The sequence below is a fragment of the Balaenoptera borealis genome, assembly GCF_965194805.1.
Source record: "Balaenoptera borealis genome assembly, chromosome: 17".
Taxonomy (NCBI): domain Eukaryota; kingdom Metazoa; phylum Chordata; class Mammalia; order Artiodactyla; family Balaenopteridae; genus Balaenoptera; species Balaenoptera borealis.
In genome coordinates, this window is record NC_138876.1 from 34856430 (window position 1) to 34879430 (window position 23001).

Sequence of the window (23001 nt, forward strand, 5' to 3'; positions counted from 1 at the left end):
TTTGCTCAACCATAAGAAGCAACTCCGCATACATGAAAGTTTTATCATCAGATTGCAGCAATTCAGTCACATCTTCAGACTGAGTTGCTAACTCTAGTTCTGTTGTTATTTCTATCACATCTGCAGTTACTTCCTCCACTGAATCTTGAACCCCTCAAAGTTGTCTATGAAGGTTGGAATCAACTTCTTCCAAACTCCTGTTAATGTTGCTATTTTGACCTCTTTCCATGAGCCACAAACGTTCTTAATGGTATCTAGAATGGTGAATCCTTTCCAGAAGGTTTTCAATTTACCTTGCCCAGATCCATCAAAAGAATCACCATCTATGGCGGCTATAGCCTTACAAAATGTATTTCTTAAATAATAAAACTTGAAAGTTGAAATTACTCTTTGGTCCTTGGGCTGCAGAATGGATGTGTGTTAGCAGGCATGAAAACAACAGCAATCTTATAGTACCTCTCCATCAGAGCTCTTGGGTGACCAGGTGCATTGTCAATGGGCAATAGTAATATTTTGAAAGGAATGTTTTTTTCTGAGCAGTAGGTCTCAGCAGTGGGGCTTAAAATATTCAGTAAACACATGTGCTGTCATCCAGGCTTTGTTGTTCCACTTATAGAGCACAGTCAGAGTAGATTTAGCGTATTTCTTAAGAAACCTAGGATTTTCAGAATGGTAGATGAGCATTGGCTTCAACTGCAAGTCACCAGCTGTATTAGCCCCTAACAAGAGAATCAGCCTGTCTTTTGAAGCTTTGAAGCCAGGCATTGACTTCTCCTGTCTAGCTATGCAAGTCCTAGATGGCATCTTCTTCCGATATAAGGCTGTTTCGTCTACACTGAAAATCTCTTGTTAAGTGTAGTCACCTTTATTAATTATCTTAGCTAGACCTTTTGAGTAACTTGCTGCAGCTTCGACATCAGCACTTGCTGCTTCACCTTGAACTTTTATGTTACGGAGATGGCATCTTTCCTTAAACCTCATACACCAAGCTCGGCTAGCTTCAAAATCTTATTCTCTAGCTTTCTCACCTCTCTCAGCCTTCACAGAATGGAAGAGAGTTAGGACCTTGTTCTGGATTAGGCTTTGGTTTATGGGAATCTTGTGGCTGGTTTGATCTTCTATCCAGACCAGTAAAACTTTCTCCATGTCAGCAATAAGACTTTTTGCTTTCTTATCATAAGTGTGTTCACTGGAGTAGCACTTTTAATTTCAAGAACTTTTCCTTTGCATTCACAACTTGGCTAACTGTTTGGAGCAAGAGGTCTAGCTGCTGGCCTGTCTTGGCTTTTGACATGCTTTCCTCACTGAGCTTAATCATGCCTAGCTTTTGATTTAAAGTGAGAGATGTGAGACTTGTCCTTTCACTTGAACACCTAGAGGTCACTGTAGGGTTATTAATTGGCCTAATTTCAATATTGTGTCTCAGGGAACAGCAAGGCCCGAGGAGACAGAGAGAGATGGGGGAATGGCCTGTCGGTGGAGCAGTCAGAACACATACATTTATCAATTAAGTTTGTCGTCTTGTATAGGTGTGGTTTGTGGTGTCCCAAAACAATTACAATAATAACATCAAAGATCACTAATCACAGATTACAAAAACAAATTCAGTAATAATAAAAAAGTTGGAAATATTGAGAAAATTACCAAAATTAGACACAGAGACGTGCAGTGAGAAAATGCTGTTGGGAAAATGGGGCCAATAGACTTGCTCCATGCAGGGTTGCCCCAAACATCCAATTTTTTAAAAAGCAGTATCTGTGAAGCACCATAAAGTGAAGCCCAATAAAACGCTCCATATTACATTTCGAATGGACTCTTATTTCTTTAAAAAAATGATGAGGCAACACAAAAACTACATGTTTTGTACACTGGTTGGTAAATATCTATTGAATACTAGCATCTACTTGGAGAGCATGGGGATATAAATAGAAATATGGCTTAGATGTTTCCAAAAAGTGACATGATGGGACAAAACTACAATTGGCTAAAACAAGTTTCTAAAAAATGTATGTCAACTGAATTTGAGTCACGAAGGTAGTTCTTATGAATCTTAGTCATTCACACAAAGGAATAACCCTAAAGTACACAACCAGCTCAAACCATCAGAAACAACGAATCCCTGGGAAGAAGAAATGAGAGTTCGTCTAATGAAATAAGAGTGAAGTTGATCTCACTGTTAATGGCATGTTGCTGGTGACAGAGTCAAACTTTCCAGGGTCTGTTCTCAGGCTGGGTGTGTCCTTGGCATGGCAGAGTGAGGCATATGGGAATGCACAGCCATAGAGATTCTCTAGGGCCTGTTAGGATGACCTCCAAAGACGTAGACTGATAGTTTCTGGATTCTCGTAGTTTATAGGCTTGTGTGGATGTTCTATAAAAGTGATAATCAAATGCCGGGGTGCATCAGAATCACTGGAGGACTTTGGTAAAATGCAGATGTCTGAGCCCACTCCCAGAGATTTTGATTCAGCAGGTCTGGGATGCGGCAAAGAATCTGCCTTTCTAATCAGCACCCAGGCAGGGCTGTTGCTGCTGTTCTGGAGACCATCCTGGGTAGCATGGATCTATGGCAAATTGAAATGACTGAATCCTTTGTGTGCATTTGATTTATCCCACATATAGTCTTAGAAAGCACTAGATATGCCTTGATGTAGTCTTAGAAAGCACTAGGTATGCCTTGATGTCCTACATCAACTACCCATGACGTCCATGAGACAGACTGTTCTTCTTCCTCAAAGGTCTCCCCTCTTGGGCGGACGTCAACACCACATACAGGAGGACCAGGCAGTTACCTACATGGTGAGATGTGGGTACCACCTGCTCCAAAACATTTGCTATTCTCTTGCCTGGAATCCCATCCTAGAACTCACTTTCCTTTAGGAACAGACACTGTCATCTCCTGACGTGAAAATGCAAATGCTCCTGGGACGGTAGTAACTGCCACAGACTGAGAGCTTACTGAGTGCCAAGCCCTCCACCAACGTTATCTCATCTAATCCTCACCACCGCTCTGGGAGGTAGGTATCAGCATCCTCCTTCTACGGAGAAGTTAAGCTGCTCGTGAAAAATAATGTGGCTGGTAACAGACCAACCTGTGATTTGAATCTAGGTCTGTTTAATGCCAAAGGCCATACTTTTAACCACTGCCTATATTTATCTTGCAAATTAAATACTAAATGGCCACCAGATAGTAATATCTTACAGAGAAAAATCATAGCATAGCCTACGTGGCAACTCACTGGTAGAGAAGTGCTGGGGGAATGTAAGTTTGATGATGTGGAGAGACTGGACATTTTTGGACCACTGCAAATGCCTTGACAAAGGAGGGCAAAGTCAGGGGTGTGTCCTGCAGACCCCAGGAAGATGGAACTCACAAACTAGCCCTTCTGAGAAAGCAAGGGATGTCGGGGCAAAGATGATCAACTTGATAAAGTGTTTCAGCAAAGGGCTGCTAGGCACACATGGATGCACAATACTTTCTGTACGTTTTTGGCAAGTTACATTCTATGCTGAAATCATGGGATTCAATTCTATTTTAATTGTTATGGAAAGCAGGACGGTGAATCCTTTGTTATCTTTTTAAATTTTTTTGCACGTAATCAGTGGTCTGTTAAAAGGTCTTTAAATTCAGGCTTTTGTAGATTGAGTTTTCTTGAGACTGATTGTATGTGTAAGTGTGATTCTGGAATGCGGTCAAAGGAACTATTAATTCCTTCACCTTAATTAAGCTTCATGTGCTTGGTAAATTATAAATACTGCTTTCAATTATTTTTTGTATGTATTGTTGGAGATAAAAAGAAGTGCTGTAATTAAACTAAAAATTGCTTCTCTTTTGAAAGGTGTGGATTCTGCCTAGACTAGTGTAATAATGAAGCTGGAATGTTGAAAAGGGCTCAGGGCACTACAGCCAATTCAGTGTGCAATACACCACAGCCTAAGAAGATGCTTATTTTGAAAAGCCAAGAACTTGGGGTGGTTCATGTATTTGGGGTCAGGATGCTACAAGGAGTCCATTTATAGAGTGGTGCCCAAAGCACAGAGAGAAAGGACACTGGTTGGGGAGACTCCCAGACCTGAATTTAATTTCTATCCTCCTCTCACAAGCCCTAAGACCTCCAGTGAACAGTTACTGAACCTCTCTGCACTTGTATTTCCTCAGCCACAAAAGAGAGACGATGTCTAAGGGAACAGACCCTGCTAATCCTGTAGTCAGTGACAGAAACAACGTTGCTCCCCACTTTCCCCCATCCCTCCTGTCCTCAAACATCTGCTTTTCTCTGTCTGCAACGGCCAAATGGGATCAGCTCAAATTCAGGAAACAGTTGAGGGTCATTCTAGGAGTATTCGCTCTGACTTGAAATAGGTAAAATAAATAAACCTTAGTCCAAGTAGGTTCTGAGATTTTTTTTTCTTTTCTGTTTTCAAAATCAAAGAAGCAGCTTCTTAAAATCTGAATGACTCACAAGAACACTAATGAGTCCATGATTTCCTTTATAATACTTTTACCAAGTCAGAGGTAACCTGGGTTTCCTTAAGTGTGTCGACACTTGAGCTGATTTTTAGAGGCACTAAATGTATTTCCATCACTGGGTCCTGGGCCCTGAGCAAACAGTAGGAACAGCCACCAGTTTTTGAGAGCTTAGTGTGTGCTAAATACACATACTTCACAAACACAACCTCAGGCAATTCAGATCAGTAGCTTTTTTTATGATTCCTACTTGGTATAACAGGCAAATGTGTCTAGTACCTCTCCTCCCCAGCAGTCACTTAGTTTTGAAAGGGCCAAGCTGGGATTGAAGCCTAAGAAGTTCTGTCTACATACAAAGCAGAGCCTTTTGCTTTCTGTGATATATAACGTTTCCAACGAGCACCTTTCCATACCTAATCTAGAGCAAAGGGGGCTGACATTATGAAAACATAAGTTGTGACTCATAGAATGTGACTGGCGTAGAACAACTCTTTGGCACTATTAAAGCTGGAGCTATTAATAATATTATTGATATTTACTCTCCATACATCATTTAAGATGAACTCTTTCTTGGAATTTTCCCAGTAGGCTAAACCTAATATTTTCTTTGTGTTTGACTCACCCTTCTATTTCTTGAGAAGGAATTATATAGGCCCATGAGATAGCTTTCAATTGCACTGACCATAAACTTAGAGGAAGAAAAGCATTTTACATTGTAACCCATTACTGCATTCAGATATGCTAGTATTTTTACTCTATTTGACTTCGTTGTTTAAATGCTGGTCTTGAAGACCTAAATAGATGTTTCTCCAAAGAAGATACACAGATGGCCAATAGGTACATGAAAAGATGCTCAACATCGCTTATTATTAGAGAAATGCAAATCAAACTACAATGAGGTACCACCTCACACCAGTCTGAATGGCCATCATTAAAAAGTCTACAAATAGGGCTTCCCTGGTGGCGCAGTGGTTGAGAATCTGCCTGCCAATGCAGGGGACACGGGTTCGAGCCCTGGTCTGGGAAGATCCCACATGCCGCGGAGCAACTGGGCCCGTGAGCCACAACTACTGAGCCTGCGCGTCTGGAGCCTGTGCTCCGCAACAAGAGAGGCCGCGACAGTGAGAGGCCCGCGCACCGCGATGAAGAGTGGTCCCCACTTGCCACAATTAGAGAAAGCCCTCGCAGAGAAACGAAGACCCAACACAGCCATAAATAAATAAATAAATAAATAAAAAGAACGTGAATTTCTTAAAAAAATAAAATTAAAAAAAAAAAAAAAAAAGTCTACAAATAACAAATGTTGGAGAGGGTGTGGAGAAAAGGGCCATATGATCCACCAATCCCACTCCTGGGCATGTATCTGGACAAAACTATAACTCGAAAAGATACATGCACCCTTATGTTCATTGCATCACTATTTACAATAGCCAAGACATGGAAACAACCTAAATGTCCATAAACAGATGAATGGATAAAGAAGATGTGAAATACACACACACACACACACACACACACACACACACACACACACACACACACACTGGAATACTACTCAGCTATAAGAAAGAATGAAATAATGCCATTTGCAGCTACATGGATGGATCTAGAGATTATCCTACTAAGTGAAGAAAGTCAGAAAGAGAAAGACAAATACCATATGATAGCACATATGTGGAATCTAAAATTTGACACAAATGAACTTATCTACAAAACAGAAACAGACTCACAGACATAGAGAACCGACTTGTGGTTGTCAAGGGGGTAGGGGATTGGGGGAGAGATGGATTGGGAGTTTGGGACTAGCAGATACAAACTAATATACATAGAATGGATAAACAACAATGTCCTACTGTATAGCACAGGGAACTATATTCAGTATCCTGTAATACACCATAATGGAAAAGGGGAAAAAAAAGAATGCTGATCTTGACCCATAAACTTGATTTCAAATTGAAAGTAGGTCATAGTCTGTGTGTAGACACATATACACACATGCATATGTGCCTATACACACACCATGGCTTCTAGCTCTGAATTTAAATCAACTTGGATGGGCTTAAAATTTAACTCTTCTCAACAGTCTGTTATTTAGTGAGATTTAACTTCAATTTACCTATTTTGTCTTTTCAAACTATTTGTCTCTTAAATTTGTGAACAACACAAAAGTGCCTGACATATTCTGACAATTTACTGAATGAAGACATGGGTGGTCCTTCAGTAAATAATTTATTCTTGTACACTGCATGAACTACACGTTTTATTCCAGTTTTCCATTCTTCATTTCATTACTTAATATCCTAACAGTCTTAGGGTGAGGCAGGGAACAAGATGTTATAGGCACATAGGATTAGAAGTCAATCAGCCCAAATCATCTCAGACCTACAAACAGGGCTCCCTCCCTCTAGCACAAGTCCTCAAACTTTCCCCACCCCAGTTGATATCTCCAGAAACTGTAACACTTCCCAGTTAAACCAACTCTAATTTATAAAAGAAGATTGAACTCTTTCTCAAATGATGATACTTTATCATTAGCAAGAGTCTTGAGAATTGCTGTTCTGTCATAAGACATCCCACAGTCTCTCTCAAAGACTCATTCTAGTGTCTAGTAGCCCTTAATATCAGAAATAATTTTCCAGCTCCTATAATTGTCCTTTTGAGTTGCAGACTGAATAGATTCAAACAAAAGAAATAACTTTTTGGTAATTGGTGGTGCAGGACACAGACACACTACAAGAAGTATAAATCCTCAGATGGATTACCTTTCGATAAATTGGGAATTATAAACCCAATTCCTTCAGTGGCTCAAGATCCATTAAAATTAACCTCCATTTTCAACCTCCCCGATAGCCCATGGCTGCCCAATCACTTACCAAATTGGTCCACAGGTAACGGAAGGGAAGTTTGTTATGTAGACGATAGGGTTGGGAGGTGTTTGTTATATGAGGGATTTTTGCATTAACTGCTATTTGAATTACCCATGTTGCTATTCCTGTTTACTTATTTTCCAACAATTATTAGAGGATTTAGATGTTATTTCAAAATTGAAATTCCAATTCTCTTAAATATATTTCTTCAGGAAGGTAAATGTGTCCTTCAAAGGAGGGAAGCAATTCCCGCTCTATTTTCCTAGGTGATGCTAAACCACAGCATCTGGGGATTGTAGGTGTGAGCACAGCAGAAAAAGCTGGCTTAGAAGAGCTGGCTTCCCAGTCTGTGAAATGGAGATAATATAGTGCTGGCCTCACAGCATCTCTGAACAATGACGGGATGCTCATTTATTCGGCTCTCGGTTTTTTCAATACTTGCCTTTTCAAGAGCAGAAACACTAGTGGCAGCTCTGCGTTCCTGGAGCCAGTTCAAAGAGTTTTCTTAAGATTGGATCCTTATTTTGGCTTCTCCAACCTCAAAGAGCTTAATTAAATTTTGGGAAAAACTTTCTCTTGGCAAGTTTTAGATTTTGTAAACAGGGGAAAAAAACCTTTAGATTTGCCTAATTCCACACTTGCGGGTACTGCAGAGACAACGAACACATACATTTGTTCCTGCTGAAAGGCAGGGCGAGAGAGAGGCTGCCAGCCACCGCTGGAGGACAGCTGAAAAGACCAGCTCTATAGTTTTGCTCAGTAAATAGATGAGTCTCGTGAAACTATCAGACTGTATTGCCAGGGTTTTTTTTTTTTTTTTTTAATTTTTAAGCCAACCAAATAATATGAAAAAATGTGAGACTGTCAGGTTATCTGAGGTGTCACTAAATGCATCTCTAAAGAAAGAAAATAATTAGGCCCCAAGCAAAAAACATCAACTCAAATAAAAAGCATAGATAACATGTTTGGGATGAACGCATGGTCTTATTACATCAGTAAAGATATAGAAGACGGCCCACCAAGTAGGGGTAAACAATGTGGTGGTACCCGGTAAATGTGAAAAAGAAAAAGATGCAAGACAGGAAATTAAAGCATTTTATGGTATTAAGCACGGTGGGTCTATTAAGAGGTTTTTGTTATCTCTGTGTGTGTGTGTGTGTGTGTGTGTGTGTGAGCGCGTGCGTGCGAGTGTGCACATGTTAATTCTGAAAGCTCATAATCTAAACCAGTATCTCTTTATGGGACAGCTTTAACCTTTCGTTGAAACAGATTCTCAGGGGCTTCCCTGGTGGCGCAGTGGTTGAGAATCCGCCTGCCAATGCAGGGGACGCGGGTTCAAGCCCTGGTCTGGGAAGATCCCACATGCCGCGGAGCAACTGGGCCCGTGAGCCACAACTACTGAGCCTGAGCGTCTGGAGTCTCTGCTCCGCAACAAAAGAGGCCGCGATAGTGAGAGGCCCGCGCACCGCGATGAAGACTGGCCCCCACTTGCCGCAACTCGAGAAAGCCCTCGCACAGAAATGAAGACCTAACACAGCCAAAAATAAAAATAATAAATAAATAATAAATAAAAAATTAAAAAAACAAAACCAAAAACATAAAATCTGGAAAAACAAAAAACAGATTCTCAGAGCATCCATTCGGTGGATGCTCTTCAAGCACCCATTCCCTGCTTTAATCCTCTGCGTAACATTCCTTCTGGTTAACCACTCAGGGCTTCAGATTGCCAGCAGTAGGGAAGAACTTTTCCAGAAAAGGGTTATTAAACAATAATGCCTAGAGCCAGACAAACACACTTCCTGGAAGCAGTGAAGAAACATTAACCCAAATGAAAGACCACATTAAGTATAATTTTTAATTTCCAAATCTAGCTATCTTTTCTTGGGAAAGTTTGCTTTAAAACAACTTTCTATTTGTTTGCTTCAGGGAATCAACAATAATTTCTAGTTAAGTTAAAAAGGAGAAATTTCCCCTTGGTTTATTAGTGTAGGTATTATATTTCTGTGTTAGCAATTAAGTCTTGGAGTTGTTAACCAAGTTTCATCAAAAAGTCTACAGCATAACACAATAATATTTAAAATATGAGAAATTAAAGTATCAAATGCACATTTAGCTGGCATCCAGAAAAATACTACCAAAATTGATCCTTTCATCATGGAAGAGGACAGAGCCCAACCGCACCCTGATTTCCCTGTTAACAAGACACATGCCTGCTTACCATGGTATTACCTACATACACAGAACCATACATGGAAGTTTGTTCATCAACTAGTCAGCACTGGTTGAGCATCTTTTCTGTGCCAGGCTCTATACCAGGTGCTGGTTATACAAAAGTTAAAAAAAAAATCTTCTCTCCCCTCAAGAAGCTTGGCATCTAGTGGAATGGACAGAATGTAAACTGATAAACCAAGTGAAACACAGCAGAAGTGTTATTGTCTAGACATAAACTAAAACTCATGGAGGAAGCAGCTGACTATGCCTGAAAGATTAGGAAGATCTCACCTAAGTGGGGTTGGGGGAAAAGGTCTTAGGGGTGAGATGTCAGCCAGGTAAAGGAGAAGAGCCCTAGAGAAGGAATAAAGGAGAGGTTGGAAGTAACTAGGAAAACTAGTGAGGGGTGAAAACATACCTGTAGATTTGGCATGAAGAAATTTTAATAAAAGGCAGGTTATGCTGGATTCAGACATGAGTAGTAGTTTAGGATGGGGGGTAGGCATTGACTCCTCTTTTAAGAAACATGGATTGGAACGAAAGAGGAGGACCCAGCAATAGTTTTTTGCAAGGGAGTCTGCCAGGATCAGGGCCTGTAAGTGTGGGCGGTCTGAACTCTGGCCCTGTCCTGGTCCATTCCCTGGGGGAAGGCTGGGGGCGCCCCCGGATCACCCTAGGCACACATGCCAAGGAGGAAATGATTCTCCCCAGAGGTGTCTGTCCCCAACAGAAGAGCTTCTAGGACTCATACAGAGACATGCATGCAATAAATAAAAACCCACGGTGGCTCAATTTTTATTGAAAACTAATACGTTCCGCCTGAACTAAGATTAAATTTTTAAAAATATTTGCCGTTTGTAATCTTTTAAATATATAACATTAATAGCCTGCCATTTTTAAAAAAAATTATTTATTTATTTATTTATTTATGGCTGTGTTGGGTCTTCGTTTCTGTGCGAGGGCTTTCTCTAGTTGCGGCAAGTGGGGGCCACTCTTCATCGCGGTGCGCGGGCCTCTCACTATCGCGGCCTCTCTTGTTGCGGAGCACAGGCTCCAGACGCGCAGGCTCAGTAGTTGTGGCTCACGGGCCCAGCTGCTCTGCGGCATGTGGGATCTTCCCAGACCAGGGCTCGAACCCGTGTCCCCTGCATTGGCAGGCAGATTCTCAACCACTGCGCCACCAGGGAAGCCCCTAGCCTACCATTTTTATCACGTAAATATTGTATAACCAAAGTAGAAGATGAAAAAAGTTTTCCAGGAGCTGTGGTTACAGTACTTCTCTATAAAACAGAGGCACCCTACACTGCCTGTACCTGTGGCAACAGCCAAAGCACGACGCCACGCGAGCAGCGTGTCGGGCAGAGCCTGCCCCATACCCCAGCCTGTTCTCTCCTGTGCAGAAAGCAGGCTCAAGGCTGCTCCTTTAGTTTAGCTCTGACCCACTGCCTTGACTCTCTCCAGGCAGCCCTGGTTGGTTTTTGTTGTTTCTTTGCTTTTTTTTTTTTAAGGTGAGGGCTCTCAAGAGGTGGTGTTTTATTTTGAATCAAGTTTCCTTTTCATATCTATTCAGAAGTGTGGAAAGAGTCTAGGGAACATCAACAATCAAAATTCCATTTACTTGAGTTATTTTGAAAGGAGGGAAGTCCCACACTTTCCCAACTGCAGGAGAGAGCAAGTTTATACAGTTCTGGGGGAGGAGGGCTCTCCACAGAACACAACTCAGTGGCGGAGTGGGAAACCCAGAGGAAGAGGAGAGAGTGGCCGGGCACACTTGTCTCCCAGGCCTATGTGGGCCACAGATTCACTCTGACTCCTTGGCTACCTGACCTCTTGAAAGGCAGCAGCTGCCTCGCCCAACCCACCAGTCTCTACCGTCCCACTGTTCTGCACAGCTCTGAGTAGCCCAACCCAGGTTTGACTATAAAAACTGCAAGCAAGCACACTTGTAGGGCACATCCAAAGCCAGCCTCCTCTAGAAAGCTCAAAGCAAAAAGGAAGGAAGGAAGGGAGGAAGGGAGGAAGGAGGAAAGAAAGAAAGAAAGAAAGAAAGAGAGAGAGGGAGGGAGGGAGGGAGGGAGAGAGGGAGGAAGGGAGGAAGCAATGAAGGAAGGAAGGAAGGAAGGAAGGAAAGGTGTGACAACTTTATTCGCAATTCCTATTTGAAAGTGGAGTAGGATTTCAGACAGAAGAGAGCTCCCAAGCCTGGACAGACGAGCCAAGCTGAATAAGTCCCAGTGGTCAACAAAGTTCTATATTCCAAAGTCTTCTGAAAGGCTTCTCTTTGACTCTCAAAGCAAACAATTTAGAACTAAACGTGAAGAAATATTTTGATTTCATTGGAACTTAAGTGTTCCTGAAAGCTTTATCTTAATATAAGATTGCTATTAACAACACGATTTAAAAATAAAGAGATAGATTTGCGTTAGGGCACACGAAAATCCTATAATCACGTGCTAATAACCCAAGATGTACTATAATTGCCTGCTAATTACCATGGAAAACTATGGGATTAATATTAACAATATAACTAATACATCCTGGTACAGGGAAAGCTTACTTACTGGGAACCAAAATTAAAGACAGATTGAATAAAGAGCAAATGGTTAGTTTCACAATTAACTACAAAATTATGTCAATACTGGTCACATTGGATGTGACTGTAACGTAACGATGCTTATTTGGACGTGCTTGTGGAATAAGTCTCGTTACATGACGATCCAATACCACCCGTTCTGAAAGTGCAAAAACTGTGATGTTCATTATTTTGAAACATCTGCATTGTAAAGCAAGAAAGCAGTTCTGTTCAGTAGAGAAATTATATTTGAATGAGTTTCAATATATCTGCTGTAGCTTCTGATTTTTCATTTTATAAATCAATATTAGTTGTTGGACGTCTTATAATTTTCCTTCCCTGTTTGAAAGGAAACAAAGAGAAAAATATCCCTTCCCAGGAAAGTGGTTTTGGAATTATTCACGGTTTGAGTAGACTTGGTATGCAGTCTGGTTCATTTCGTGATTTGCGGTTCATTTCAAATGTTTTTAAAATGGTTTCCATTGTGCAAAACTGGATCCCTCCACCGTGCAAATGAGTCCCGGGTAACTCCCAGCCTGCTCCACGTGTACACGGTGCCTCCAAGTCACCGTGCCCCTGGCTGGACTCAGCACCGGCCGGCCTCCACTCCCCCCTCACCTGGCCACGCTGCTCCTCCGGACCCCCTGCCTCAGGGCGGGAGACCCGCCTCGCTAACAAAGCTGAGATTTTTTTCTGTGATTTTAATCTTCTCCTTTATTCCCACGGCCAGTCAGTCCTGGAGAGTCCACCAGTTCTAGAATTCATCTCGCATTCCTGGGTTAACTTTGCATCTCTCCTTTCCCAGCCATAACCGTCTCTCCCTCACTTCATCCCACCCCCATGCTGGCCCAGAACTACCTCTCTGAAATACAGATATCACTGCATGACAGTCCTGCTGAAAATCCTCAGTGGTTATCCAAAGCCTCCAAAATCAAATACTGCAACTCATTAAAGAGAAATACCGCCTCATCACAATGTTCCATGTGCCTTTATTTATTCCCAGTCTCCTCCTCGTCAGAGTTCTGGGAGGACTGAAAAGTGAACGGAACACATCCACCTGGATGACTGACAACTTTTATGAAGCCTCACTTATGTATTCCTGGATCGCTAAAGCCCATTCTGTTCAACAGTAGAATAACTGAATTAGCAAAATACAAAGTATGCGTGTTACATCTCAGTATAAAAAAGTATAAACACACACTTTTCAATAGCTCCCCAACAAAACTGCCAAACAAGACTGTGGAGCAAGCTAATGTCAAAGCGGCGGAGGACGAGAAACTCCGAGCTTCATTCCCCTCAGCATCTGGTGTGGTGATGTTCCTCTGCGAAGACCCACCCCACGGTCTGAGAGATAGCGTTTCCCCAACATTCCACCTGCAGCTCTGGGGTTTACCACCAGGACACATGTGGTATTTGTCAATGGTCCTCTTATACCTGGAACCTTCTGGGCCCTGGACCCTTAAACACCCAGCTGGGCTCATTCAGCCTCCACGGTAGACCTGGAGCTTCAGCCCATACCTCATGGAAACAGCTTTAAATGGGGCTCCTCTTAGAGCTTGAGACCAGCAAATTCCATCTATACTTCATATCCCTGGTGCTCTAAGATTCCCCTTAAAAAAGCAAGCCTCTCCACAGCTACCGGAGCCTTCAATCTCATTTTCTCAACCCAGTTTACTCGGGACTTCCCTCCTTCTCCCCACTCCTTGTGTAAGTTGAATCGATGACACTCCCACCAGCATGCACGAGAGTTTCCACCCTTCCCATCTTTGCCAACAGTTTTACCAGATTTTATAAAATTATGCGCCAATCTCATTCCGGTTTTTCTGTCTGGATTCCTGTACCTCTGCGTGGGCTGCTTCCTTGGCTCACAGCACTCTCCCCTCCCTTTTCGACCTCAGCCACTCTTGTTATCTTTGCAGAGGGGTCTTAGAAACATCTCAGGGAAGTGTTCCTCCCACGTGCCCCTCACGCGTGGTATCTTAGCCGGTCATCTTCTTGCCTCCAGACTTGAACAGTTCGAGGAGGGGGCTCCACCTTATTTATTTATCTCTGAATTGCCAGTTCCTAACAAAGGGTCCATTTGCTGAGCGAATGTGGAATCACTCTGCCTTTCTGCAAGCTGGTGGTAACTAAAATGGGACCAACACTAACTCCATGTCCCCTTAGAAAGGGGCTTCCACACTCAGAGAGGAGCAAACGACAGACATCATCAAAGTGGCGATTCCGTACAGTAGGTACAATTGGCACAGGGACAACAATCTTTGGGCTGCAGAACGTAAACGTATTTATGACCTGGAATAATTTTGTTTTCCGATGAGCTCACAAGAAAGAACTTGTGAAACTTGGAGAACTCTGCTTGTGTGCTTTGCCAAGCAGCAGAATGCACTTGGGCTGGGGTTGGTTTGTTGTACTTACATCCAGTAAGAGCTAATTGCTAATGTTTCCTTCCCCACCACATAGTTTACAGCCTAATGTACAAGAACCACGTCTCTGAACGTGGCTTCTCATATTTCTGGCTTTTAGAAATATCAGAGCTAGTAGCAGCCAAGAGTCCTACCACCCAGAGTGCAAGATGTTCTCAATGTCCGGAGAGAAAGGCGTAGAGGGAAGAAGAAGGACCTCAATGCAAGGTCAATTCGTGAATGTGTGCAGTCACTCTGCATGTAATCAGGGCCTGATGGGGGCCAAGAACTATCTAGAGGTCAGGATACAAAGACGATAGACAGTGGAGTAAAGACATAGAATACTAAAAAATAAAACAAGGGATGCAAACTCCAGCATTCCTGGGTTTCCATCTTCACTTACCAGGGATTTGACCTTGGGTAAAATTCTTAGCCCCTCACCATCTCAGTTTTTAAACAACAGAGTAAGTTGTTTTCAGGAGGAAGGACAAAATGTTTATGTCTGATGCACACAAAGAGCCCAGTACATAGAAGGCAACAGACACATGGGAGCTTTTATTAAGACATAGTTTACTCCTTCAAAAGCCTGCCTCCTGTCACTGTAATAAGAGTTTCATCCATACATTTGTTCATTCATTCATTCACTCATTCATTCCTTCAGGAAATATTTATTGAACACTCACGATGACTTGGGCTCTGTGCTAAGCATTGGGGCTGGAGCAGAGAACAAATCAGACAAGTGCCTGCTCTTACGGGGCTTATTCTGGTAGGAGGGGGCACACAAGAAGAAATAGAAACATATATTCATAATAACATGTTAGGTGAGGATAGGCAGTCTGCAGTAAACTGAAGTTAAGGGAGCTCGAGAGTGATGAGGGTGTGACTTTGGGTAAGGTGATAGGGAAGGTCTCTCTGATAAGGTGACAACAAGCAAAGGCCTCCAAGAAGTGAGGGAACAAGCTGGGCAACATACGAGTATCCACCCAAGGAGGGATGTGACTGGTGCGAGGCAGGAATGGCCTCCCCGGGAACGCCACTCAGCACACGGGAAGCTGGGAGCTGAGGCGCCACACGCCCTGAGGAACAGCCTCCTTCCCAGGCCCTCAGGCTCTCACTCTCCTTTCCATGGATCCACAGACAGGGCTCCATCGGGGACGCTGAGGGTCCCCTCCCGTCAGGCAGCTGGCACGCAGGGGCTACTCAGAGGATCAAGAGTAAGTGGGAGATGAGGAGTAGCCACAAAGAACAGCCAACAGTCTCATCCAAGGGAGACAGATTTACGTAAGGAAAGATGCAGATTGTTCTCCAGGCATGATTATTTCAGGGTGCAAGAGATGACAGGAGAATCCTTGAGTGTGAGTGCTGAGGAGATGTTGAAGAAGGAAAGACACAAAGACAGGTAAGAGCTCCATCGGGCTTCTCCTGGAATGGAGGGAGGGAGGCCACGTGCCGGAGACAGGTCTGGTTGTCCCAGGCGCCCCTGGAAAGGAGAGGAAAGGATGTGCACACCCACACACACAAAATTGTGTTACGTGTAGTTTGAGGAGTTTGAGGTTCCCCTAAAGCCCACATCCACAGACCCCAAGGACCAAGGTTATGAATGCTTGTTTTAGCAAAAGGGGCCTCATCTCAGTCTCTAACGTGAGCTTCAAGTTCACTACCTGCAGGGCTCAGTTGAACTTGCTGACCACAGTGGCTGGTGGAGGCTTGGGAACTGCAACCTTGGAGCCCTGACTTTAACCTCTAGTTCACGGAGGTTAAGAAAGATAACACATTACATAATTTTGGATTCTTCCTTTTCTTTTGCAGGCTACTAGAAGGTTCTCAACCCCAAATGACAACAGTATAGCATACACACTCTTGGGCCTCCCTACCCCCTCAGTAGCCAAGGTGCAGCCTCACGAACATTCTCTACACTGCCCTGCAGAGTTACTATCGCTGACGGCACACCACACACAGATATATGTGCTGTGGCAGCACCAGCCCCCCTTTCTATTGGAAATGGTGTTAACCACCCACTGGCAGAGGAACAAAGGGCTTGATTATTTTTTTTTTAATCTAGTACAAGAATGAATTAGATGAGATTTTTTGCATATTTCCTAATTCTGTCAGGTTGAGATTAGGGGTAGAGTTTGTGGTCTGAAAATTGATTTTCCATTTGAAGCTAAGGGGCTGATTCAATGCCTTGATCTCAGATTCAGAGCAAGTAGCCCAAGTAGCCATGAAACTACTTAGTAAGAGTCACAAATCTCAATGATGAATCGTGTGTGTACATGTGTGCACACACGCATGTGTAAAGGGTTACATGAGGGAGAAAAGGCAGGCAAGAGGTGATAAAGAAAAGAGGTAAGATCTGAAATCCTATGAGACCTGAGAGATCATTCTGGTCTAAGAAAAGTAAACCTTGTAACGACATCAAATTTAAACCAATAGGTATGCCAGTAAAATGCTTGTATTATTTGCCTTATTTGGACCTAGTCCATATTTTTATTTAATTGCTCCTCTCATTTTCTTGGGCAATAATTATAAGGCTAAACTTTTCAAATAAAATAAAATTGTTCCTCTGCTCTGTGCAGATTGGCTGCAAAGCAGGTTATGGCGAGTATCCCCAAACCCTTCGTCCTAGTCAGTCAGTTTTGGGGGTTCAGGGTATGACCTGGGTGAGGAAGATTGTTTTCATCCCAGCTCCTGCACTAATTCCTGCCCTAATTATCTGAGGACAAGTCACTTGGAAAGGTGGGTCAGTGAGCCTCTCTAGACCTCGGCTTCCTAGTTTATTAGCTAAATAAGTCTGACTAGTTTACAGATGTGTATGTGTGGCAGGGGTGGAGGGGGAGGAGTGGTGTAGCCATTTTGCAAGAAAAACCAGCAAGTTAGTTTCAATATGTTCTACAGTGAGTCTCTAACCCTAACCTAGTTACTAACTTCTCTGCCATTGGTCAAGGGGCCCTAGCAAGCGTGAGATGGAAGGTCTGAAAAATCCTTCATTACAGTGCGAAAGAAATCAAAGTAAACATCCTTTTAATGGCTCATTAACACCTCTGGTATCCAACACAGTGGAAACCTTCGCTTGGCCTATCCTCACAGGGGCTGTACGCTCTTGGTCTGCAAAACGTGAAAATAAAGCCTATAAATGAGAAATGATTTATTTCTTATGGAAGCAGCATGTAGATAAAGTGTTAAAATTACTTAGAAACACATATACATTAAGTCCCCTACCTTCAAGTTGTGAACTTTCAAAGATTCGAACCTGTGTTCACATGTCCAATCACGTAGGTTAGCTCACGTGTCTGGCGTACGTTGTCACCTGCGTGCGTCCTCTACAAGTGGTGGTGCTTTTGTGTACTTTACTGTACAGTACTGTACAGAGTACAGTAGTACAGTATCACTGGATCGTTTTCTCAAGAAGGTGGATAGAATTGAATCCAGCAAGGAACCAGAACCTGTGCCATCAGCGTCAGGCGTGAGTGACATTGCAGTTTGCCCTCTGTCTCCTATTGCTGACGATCCTTCAGCTCTACCATCTCCCACCTCCTCTCCTTCCTCCAGTCCGTAACTCTTCTTGCCTGTTCACTCGATGCCAGCCCCTGTATGCCAGCTGTTGTACCATACTACTGTACTTCTCAAGGTACTGTACTGTAAGATTAGAAATGTTTTCTTCATTTTTTTGTGTTTGTTTTTATGTATTATTTATGTGAAAAGTATTATAAACCTATTGCAGTACTGTACTATATAGCCAATTGTGCTAGCTGGGTACCTAGGCTAACTTTGGTGGACTTACGAACAAATTGGACTTGCAAACGCGCTCTCGGAAGGGACCTCGTTCGTTGGTAGGGGACTTACTGTATTACTGCGTTTTTAGGTAATTTCTAGGTACTTCGAGATCCAATCCCTGACTTCCCCTGCTTTGCTCTGTGTCTCAGAGGTTGATTCCTGCAAAGTGCATGTGCCAGGGTCATGTGCCCTCTGCTTCAGGGTAATGTGGCCAACGGGAAGCCCTGGGGGAGACTGGGAGGCAGGGCGAAGCCAGGGCATCCCCTCTCCCCCTCCCTCTTGGCACTGAGGGGTGTCTCTGGCAGCGAGTCCTCTGAGGTTCTGCCTCCTCCTGGAAAGCTGCTCCCTGTGTGGTCCCAGCTCCTGCGGGCGCCTGTTCCTGCTGGGCAGCTCTCACAACACCCACCACCACTCCCTTTGGTCCTCTGGCCCTCCAGCTAAGAGCGGCAGTCTCCTGCTGTTGGTCCTCTCTGCATTGCCTCATGGTGCCTTCAGCCCTCCCAACTTTGGCAACGAATTCTCTCCATGGAACCACCTGGTGTGGGCTCTGCTTTCCTGGCGAAACTCTGAGTCTTGTCCAGAGGGCTCTAGGTCTCTAAAGAACAGACATCACGTGTAGGAATGTACAGATTCCAGAAAATGCACTTGGCAGGTCCATTCCTTCTCTGCTGCCAGGAAAGCTCTCTCAAACATTGCATTTGCCTGATCACCTAGGACTATTTGCACTAGACATGTGTTTGGATGGAAGGAACATGAGATGGAGAATCAGAGAACGAGAATGCTCTATCTAGTCATGTGACCTTCGCAAGTACCTGAGAACCAAATGAGCTGAGGTTATTCGCGTCACAGGGGGATAAGAGTTCCTCTGGCCTGCCTGCCAATTATTAGGCTCAAACACAAGACGGCATGGAAGTATGTTTTAGAAACTGGCACGGCCGTTGCAAATCTATATCTATTATTATAGGAGACACAGTTGACTTTTATGGAATGAAAAGTGTTTTGATCTCAGCTTAGCCTGATTTTGACTTCTCAGCCTGATTTGTACTAAATGTACTAACACATAGGAAAAGTGCACAGACTAGTGCCTGGCACATCAGGAGAGTGATGTGGGTCCCAGCTGTGATTTCTGGGCTGGGCTCTCCTCTGCATCATGACAACATGGCGGTTTACCGAAGAGCGTGCAGGGAGGTCAAGGTCAACTTACCGATGTCGAGGACCCTCTGCTTGGCCGTGTGCTGTCGAGAGTGCCAGTACTTCCAGTATTTCAGCTGTTCGTCCCGGTTTTTGTCTTCACTGAAGACCACCATTACCACGCTCTGCAGAGGGGGAGAACCACGGAGCTTACTTTCTGTTCAGCACCTCCTGCTTCACACAGTCTCCAGTTCTAGAAGTTCTACCAGAGATGGGTTGCTGTAATTTCTGTAAATTTGCTTTTCTTGCTTTAGAAAAGCCCAGTAAGCTCAGTTGTATGGTTTGTTTTGTTTTAAAATGGACCTACTTTAAAAAAATGAATGGGAAATGAGAACAGCACATAGTGAAAAAGAATGCTACATCGTTTTTACCATGAATCATAAACAAATAGATTATCCAATTTACCAGCAAATTTATTATTTTGTGAGCTGAGTGGGCATACCGAAAAAGATTTTTTTCTTGTATTGGAAACAAGAACATTTTTGAAATTTCATATCCTTAAACATAGAATTTGGTGCTTTTGTAAAGGAGCAAATATCTATTTCTGGCCTAATTAAGTGCCTCTGGCTGGATTAGTGGGAATAATAGAGAAATACTAAAAGATGAGCTCATACTGATGAACGAAGATCTAAGCTACAGATATTTCATAGACCAAAAGCTACAAGGTCAACTCTGTTATTTATAAAAATATGTGGATATACTTTTAAAATGAGTATGAGAAACTAACAATGTCTTGTAGAAATAAGAATCCCAAACCGCTTTCACTTCTAAGTTACAGCCTTGTTCAAGTAAATATATGTTAATTCATTGCCATTTATGAGATGGAGGAGGTACCAAAAACAAACAAATAAACAAACCAAAAAATCAAAAAGCAAAATCCCTTTAATTACAGCATGAGGACTACCGTATCCAGGAATACGCTCTCCCCCTCATTCCATATGCAAAATACTTCTTAGACATTTTTCTGCTATTCCAGAAGAATGTTTCAATGACTCTCATTCGTTAATAACTTCTCCTTTGTAGCATTTCACATACTCGTTGTCATCTACCTAATTATTTACAATTATTCAGTCCGTGGCAATGTCTTCCCACTGATGCCTATCTCAGTGAGGGCTGGGACAGTGTCACTCACCACAGGGGCCCTGGTGCCCGACAAATAAGAGATACCAAATACATGTTTGCGGCTGTACTGCCAAGTCACACTCTGGCTTATTCCCAGTGGTATGTAAACATTTGTCACACAAGAAAGCAGATGTTTGTTAGAAAAGCTAGTTTAGAAATATGCATCCGTACTATTTGCATTGACAAGCGGCATGACCCTCAAAGGCATGGAGGAGAGCTGACAAGAAAGGGATCCACTGGCTGGGCTGGTGGAACTCTGGGCTCAGCCTCTCTCCACCCTCCCTCCCCCTTCCGCAGGCTTCTCCATTTATATGTAAGAGTTTACTGCCCAGCCTCCTGGTGTTTTTTTCTGTCTGTTCCAAAATAAAAATAACATTTCAGGTAATTTTTTCTAGCACATGACTAAAATGGCATATTCTTGGGATGGAAATGTATTTTTCCACTGGTAAGGAAAAAGGCCGTTTGAAACTGCTAAGCTTAGCTTCGACTCGGGAGGCGACACTGTTCTCAGAAATCAGTGCTAGGAGGTTCCAAGTGCACCCCTCATTTCTCCACACTGGTGGCTCTCCCAGAGCCTGGGAGGAAGAAAGATCCATTCTGAGAAGGGCCATCCTACTCTCCAAGGCTGCTAGACTGAAGTCCTTAAGAGAAGGAAGGCTCTTGGTTTTAGGCAAAATGCAACAGAAGGAAATAAAATTTCTCTATTAAATTATTTCCATGATTTCAATGAAAGAAAATTCTTGGAAAAGTCCCTGCACTACAAACTGTTGTCATGGCCTCAGATTACTAACCACGCGTCATCTTTTCAGGGCGATGATAGTACTGCTACCAAGGCGTACATGAGTTATACACTTGTCATTTACTAGATTTTTTTTTCTAAAGAATACGTATCCAGTGTCTTCTTACCAGGCATCCACACGTGAGGGTTTAGGATACAAATTCTAGGATATATTTCCAGCGGTGGGTCCCATGCTAAAATCCGTCTGCCTTTCAGGCCTCCATGCTACTCAACACAGTACACTCAGTGGTTAAGAGAGAAGGTTCAGGAGTCTGACTGCTTGGGATATAACCCCGTTCCCTCACATTTGAGCTATGTAACCTTGGCCAGTTGCTAGCTTCTAAAAGGCCAAGTTTCCTCATCTGTAACATTATGAAAGGAATGTCTATTTCATAGGGCTGTTGTTAGTTTCAACGAGTTACTAGATGTACAGTGCGTAACGCAGTGCCCAGCACATAGAAGATACACTCAATAAAAATTAGCTGTTATATTGTGGCTCTGGTTGTTGTGATGATGGGGATGATGATTGATGATGACGATGATGCTGCGGCTGACAGCATTCCTCCCCCGTGGCCTTGACCTCAGGGTCGGAACATACCAACTCCTCTGGACGGCACACTAAGCACTTTTCCACCTGCCACGGGTTCAGCCTCAGGTGGCTCGTTAGCCCCACATCCTCCCGTCTTTCCCCTCACTCTCAGCTGCCCTGCCTCCTGCCTCCTGCCGCTCCGATCTGGAACTGGGACGGCCTGGGAGGGAGAAAGGCCTGCTGGACAAATGAGCAGCAATTCTTCCTTGTCTTTCTCATGGAAACAAAGCCGTAAAACCGGGTTGATTCAAGAAAGCATCACTGCAATGATTTTACCTAAAGCTAGTAACAGGCAAACCGGCCAGCAGGTGCCTGGACACTCCCTTCTTTTCTACCTCAGGTGTTACCTTTGCCTGGGAATCTGGGTTGGGGTAAACTCACTGGGCTCGGCACAGCACGGCGTTCCTTTCTCAGTATGCAGAAGAAAGAGCTTAGGAGGAGGCAGCTATGGATAAAATAAGGTGGGGTGCACACCACGCACACAGCAGCATAAATCATTTTACAACAGGGCAGGAAACTCCTTCAACCTCTTTTGAGAGCTCTGCTATAATTTGCCTTTTCAGTCGACAGGGATTACCAGTTCCCTCCCTTCTTGGCAGTAGCAAGAATGCCAGAAGCTGGCAGCCTTCCAAGGCAGTTTCATGTCCCACAAATAGAACTAATACTCGTGAATGTGAAAATTCCTCCAAGTCACTCCTGGTAGGGATCATATCATGCCCACCTCTTGACTCCTGAGTAAGCGCCAGGCTGCAGAAGGCTTTTAAGCAAAGCTGCAGAGGACCCAGGGACGCAGAATGAATTGCATCCTCCTTTTCAGAAGAAAGCCCAGCTCTTTCCTGCCCACACATACGCTCTGACTTACAGCTGCTTACTTGAAAACTGCACATCATTTGATTGAAAACAACGACGACAACAACTAGGTAGGTAGCACATAGGCAATGAATGAGGCTGGGAAAATTCCTTGGATACAGTCAGAAAGCATGTTCCAACCACGTCCCTTCCCTGGGGTTTATTAGTTACTGATTAA

At 43.4% G+C, this 23001-nt stretch overlaps 1 protein-coding gene across 4 annotated transcripts in view; it reads right to left on the reverse strand.

The window, feature by feature from the left end:
- GRHL2 (grainyhead like transcription factor 2) overlaps positions 1–23001 on the reverse strand; it is a 141128-nt gene that overhangs the window by 68492 nt on the left and 49635 nt on the right. For all 4 annotated transcript variants that reach the window (XM_082364331.1, XM_082364329.1, XM_082364328.1 and 1 more), the window contains exon 7: positions 19499–19610. In XM_082364331.1, the coding sequence (XP_082220457.1) occupies positions 19499–19610 (112 nt within the window). The remainder of the gene's footprint in view (positions 1–19498; positions 19611–23001) is intronic.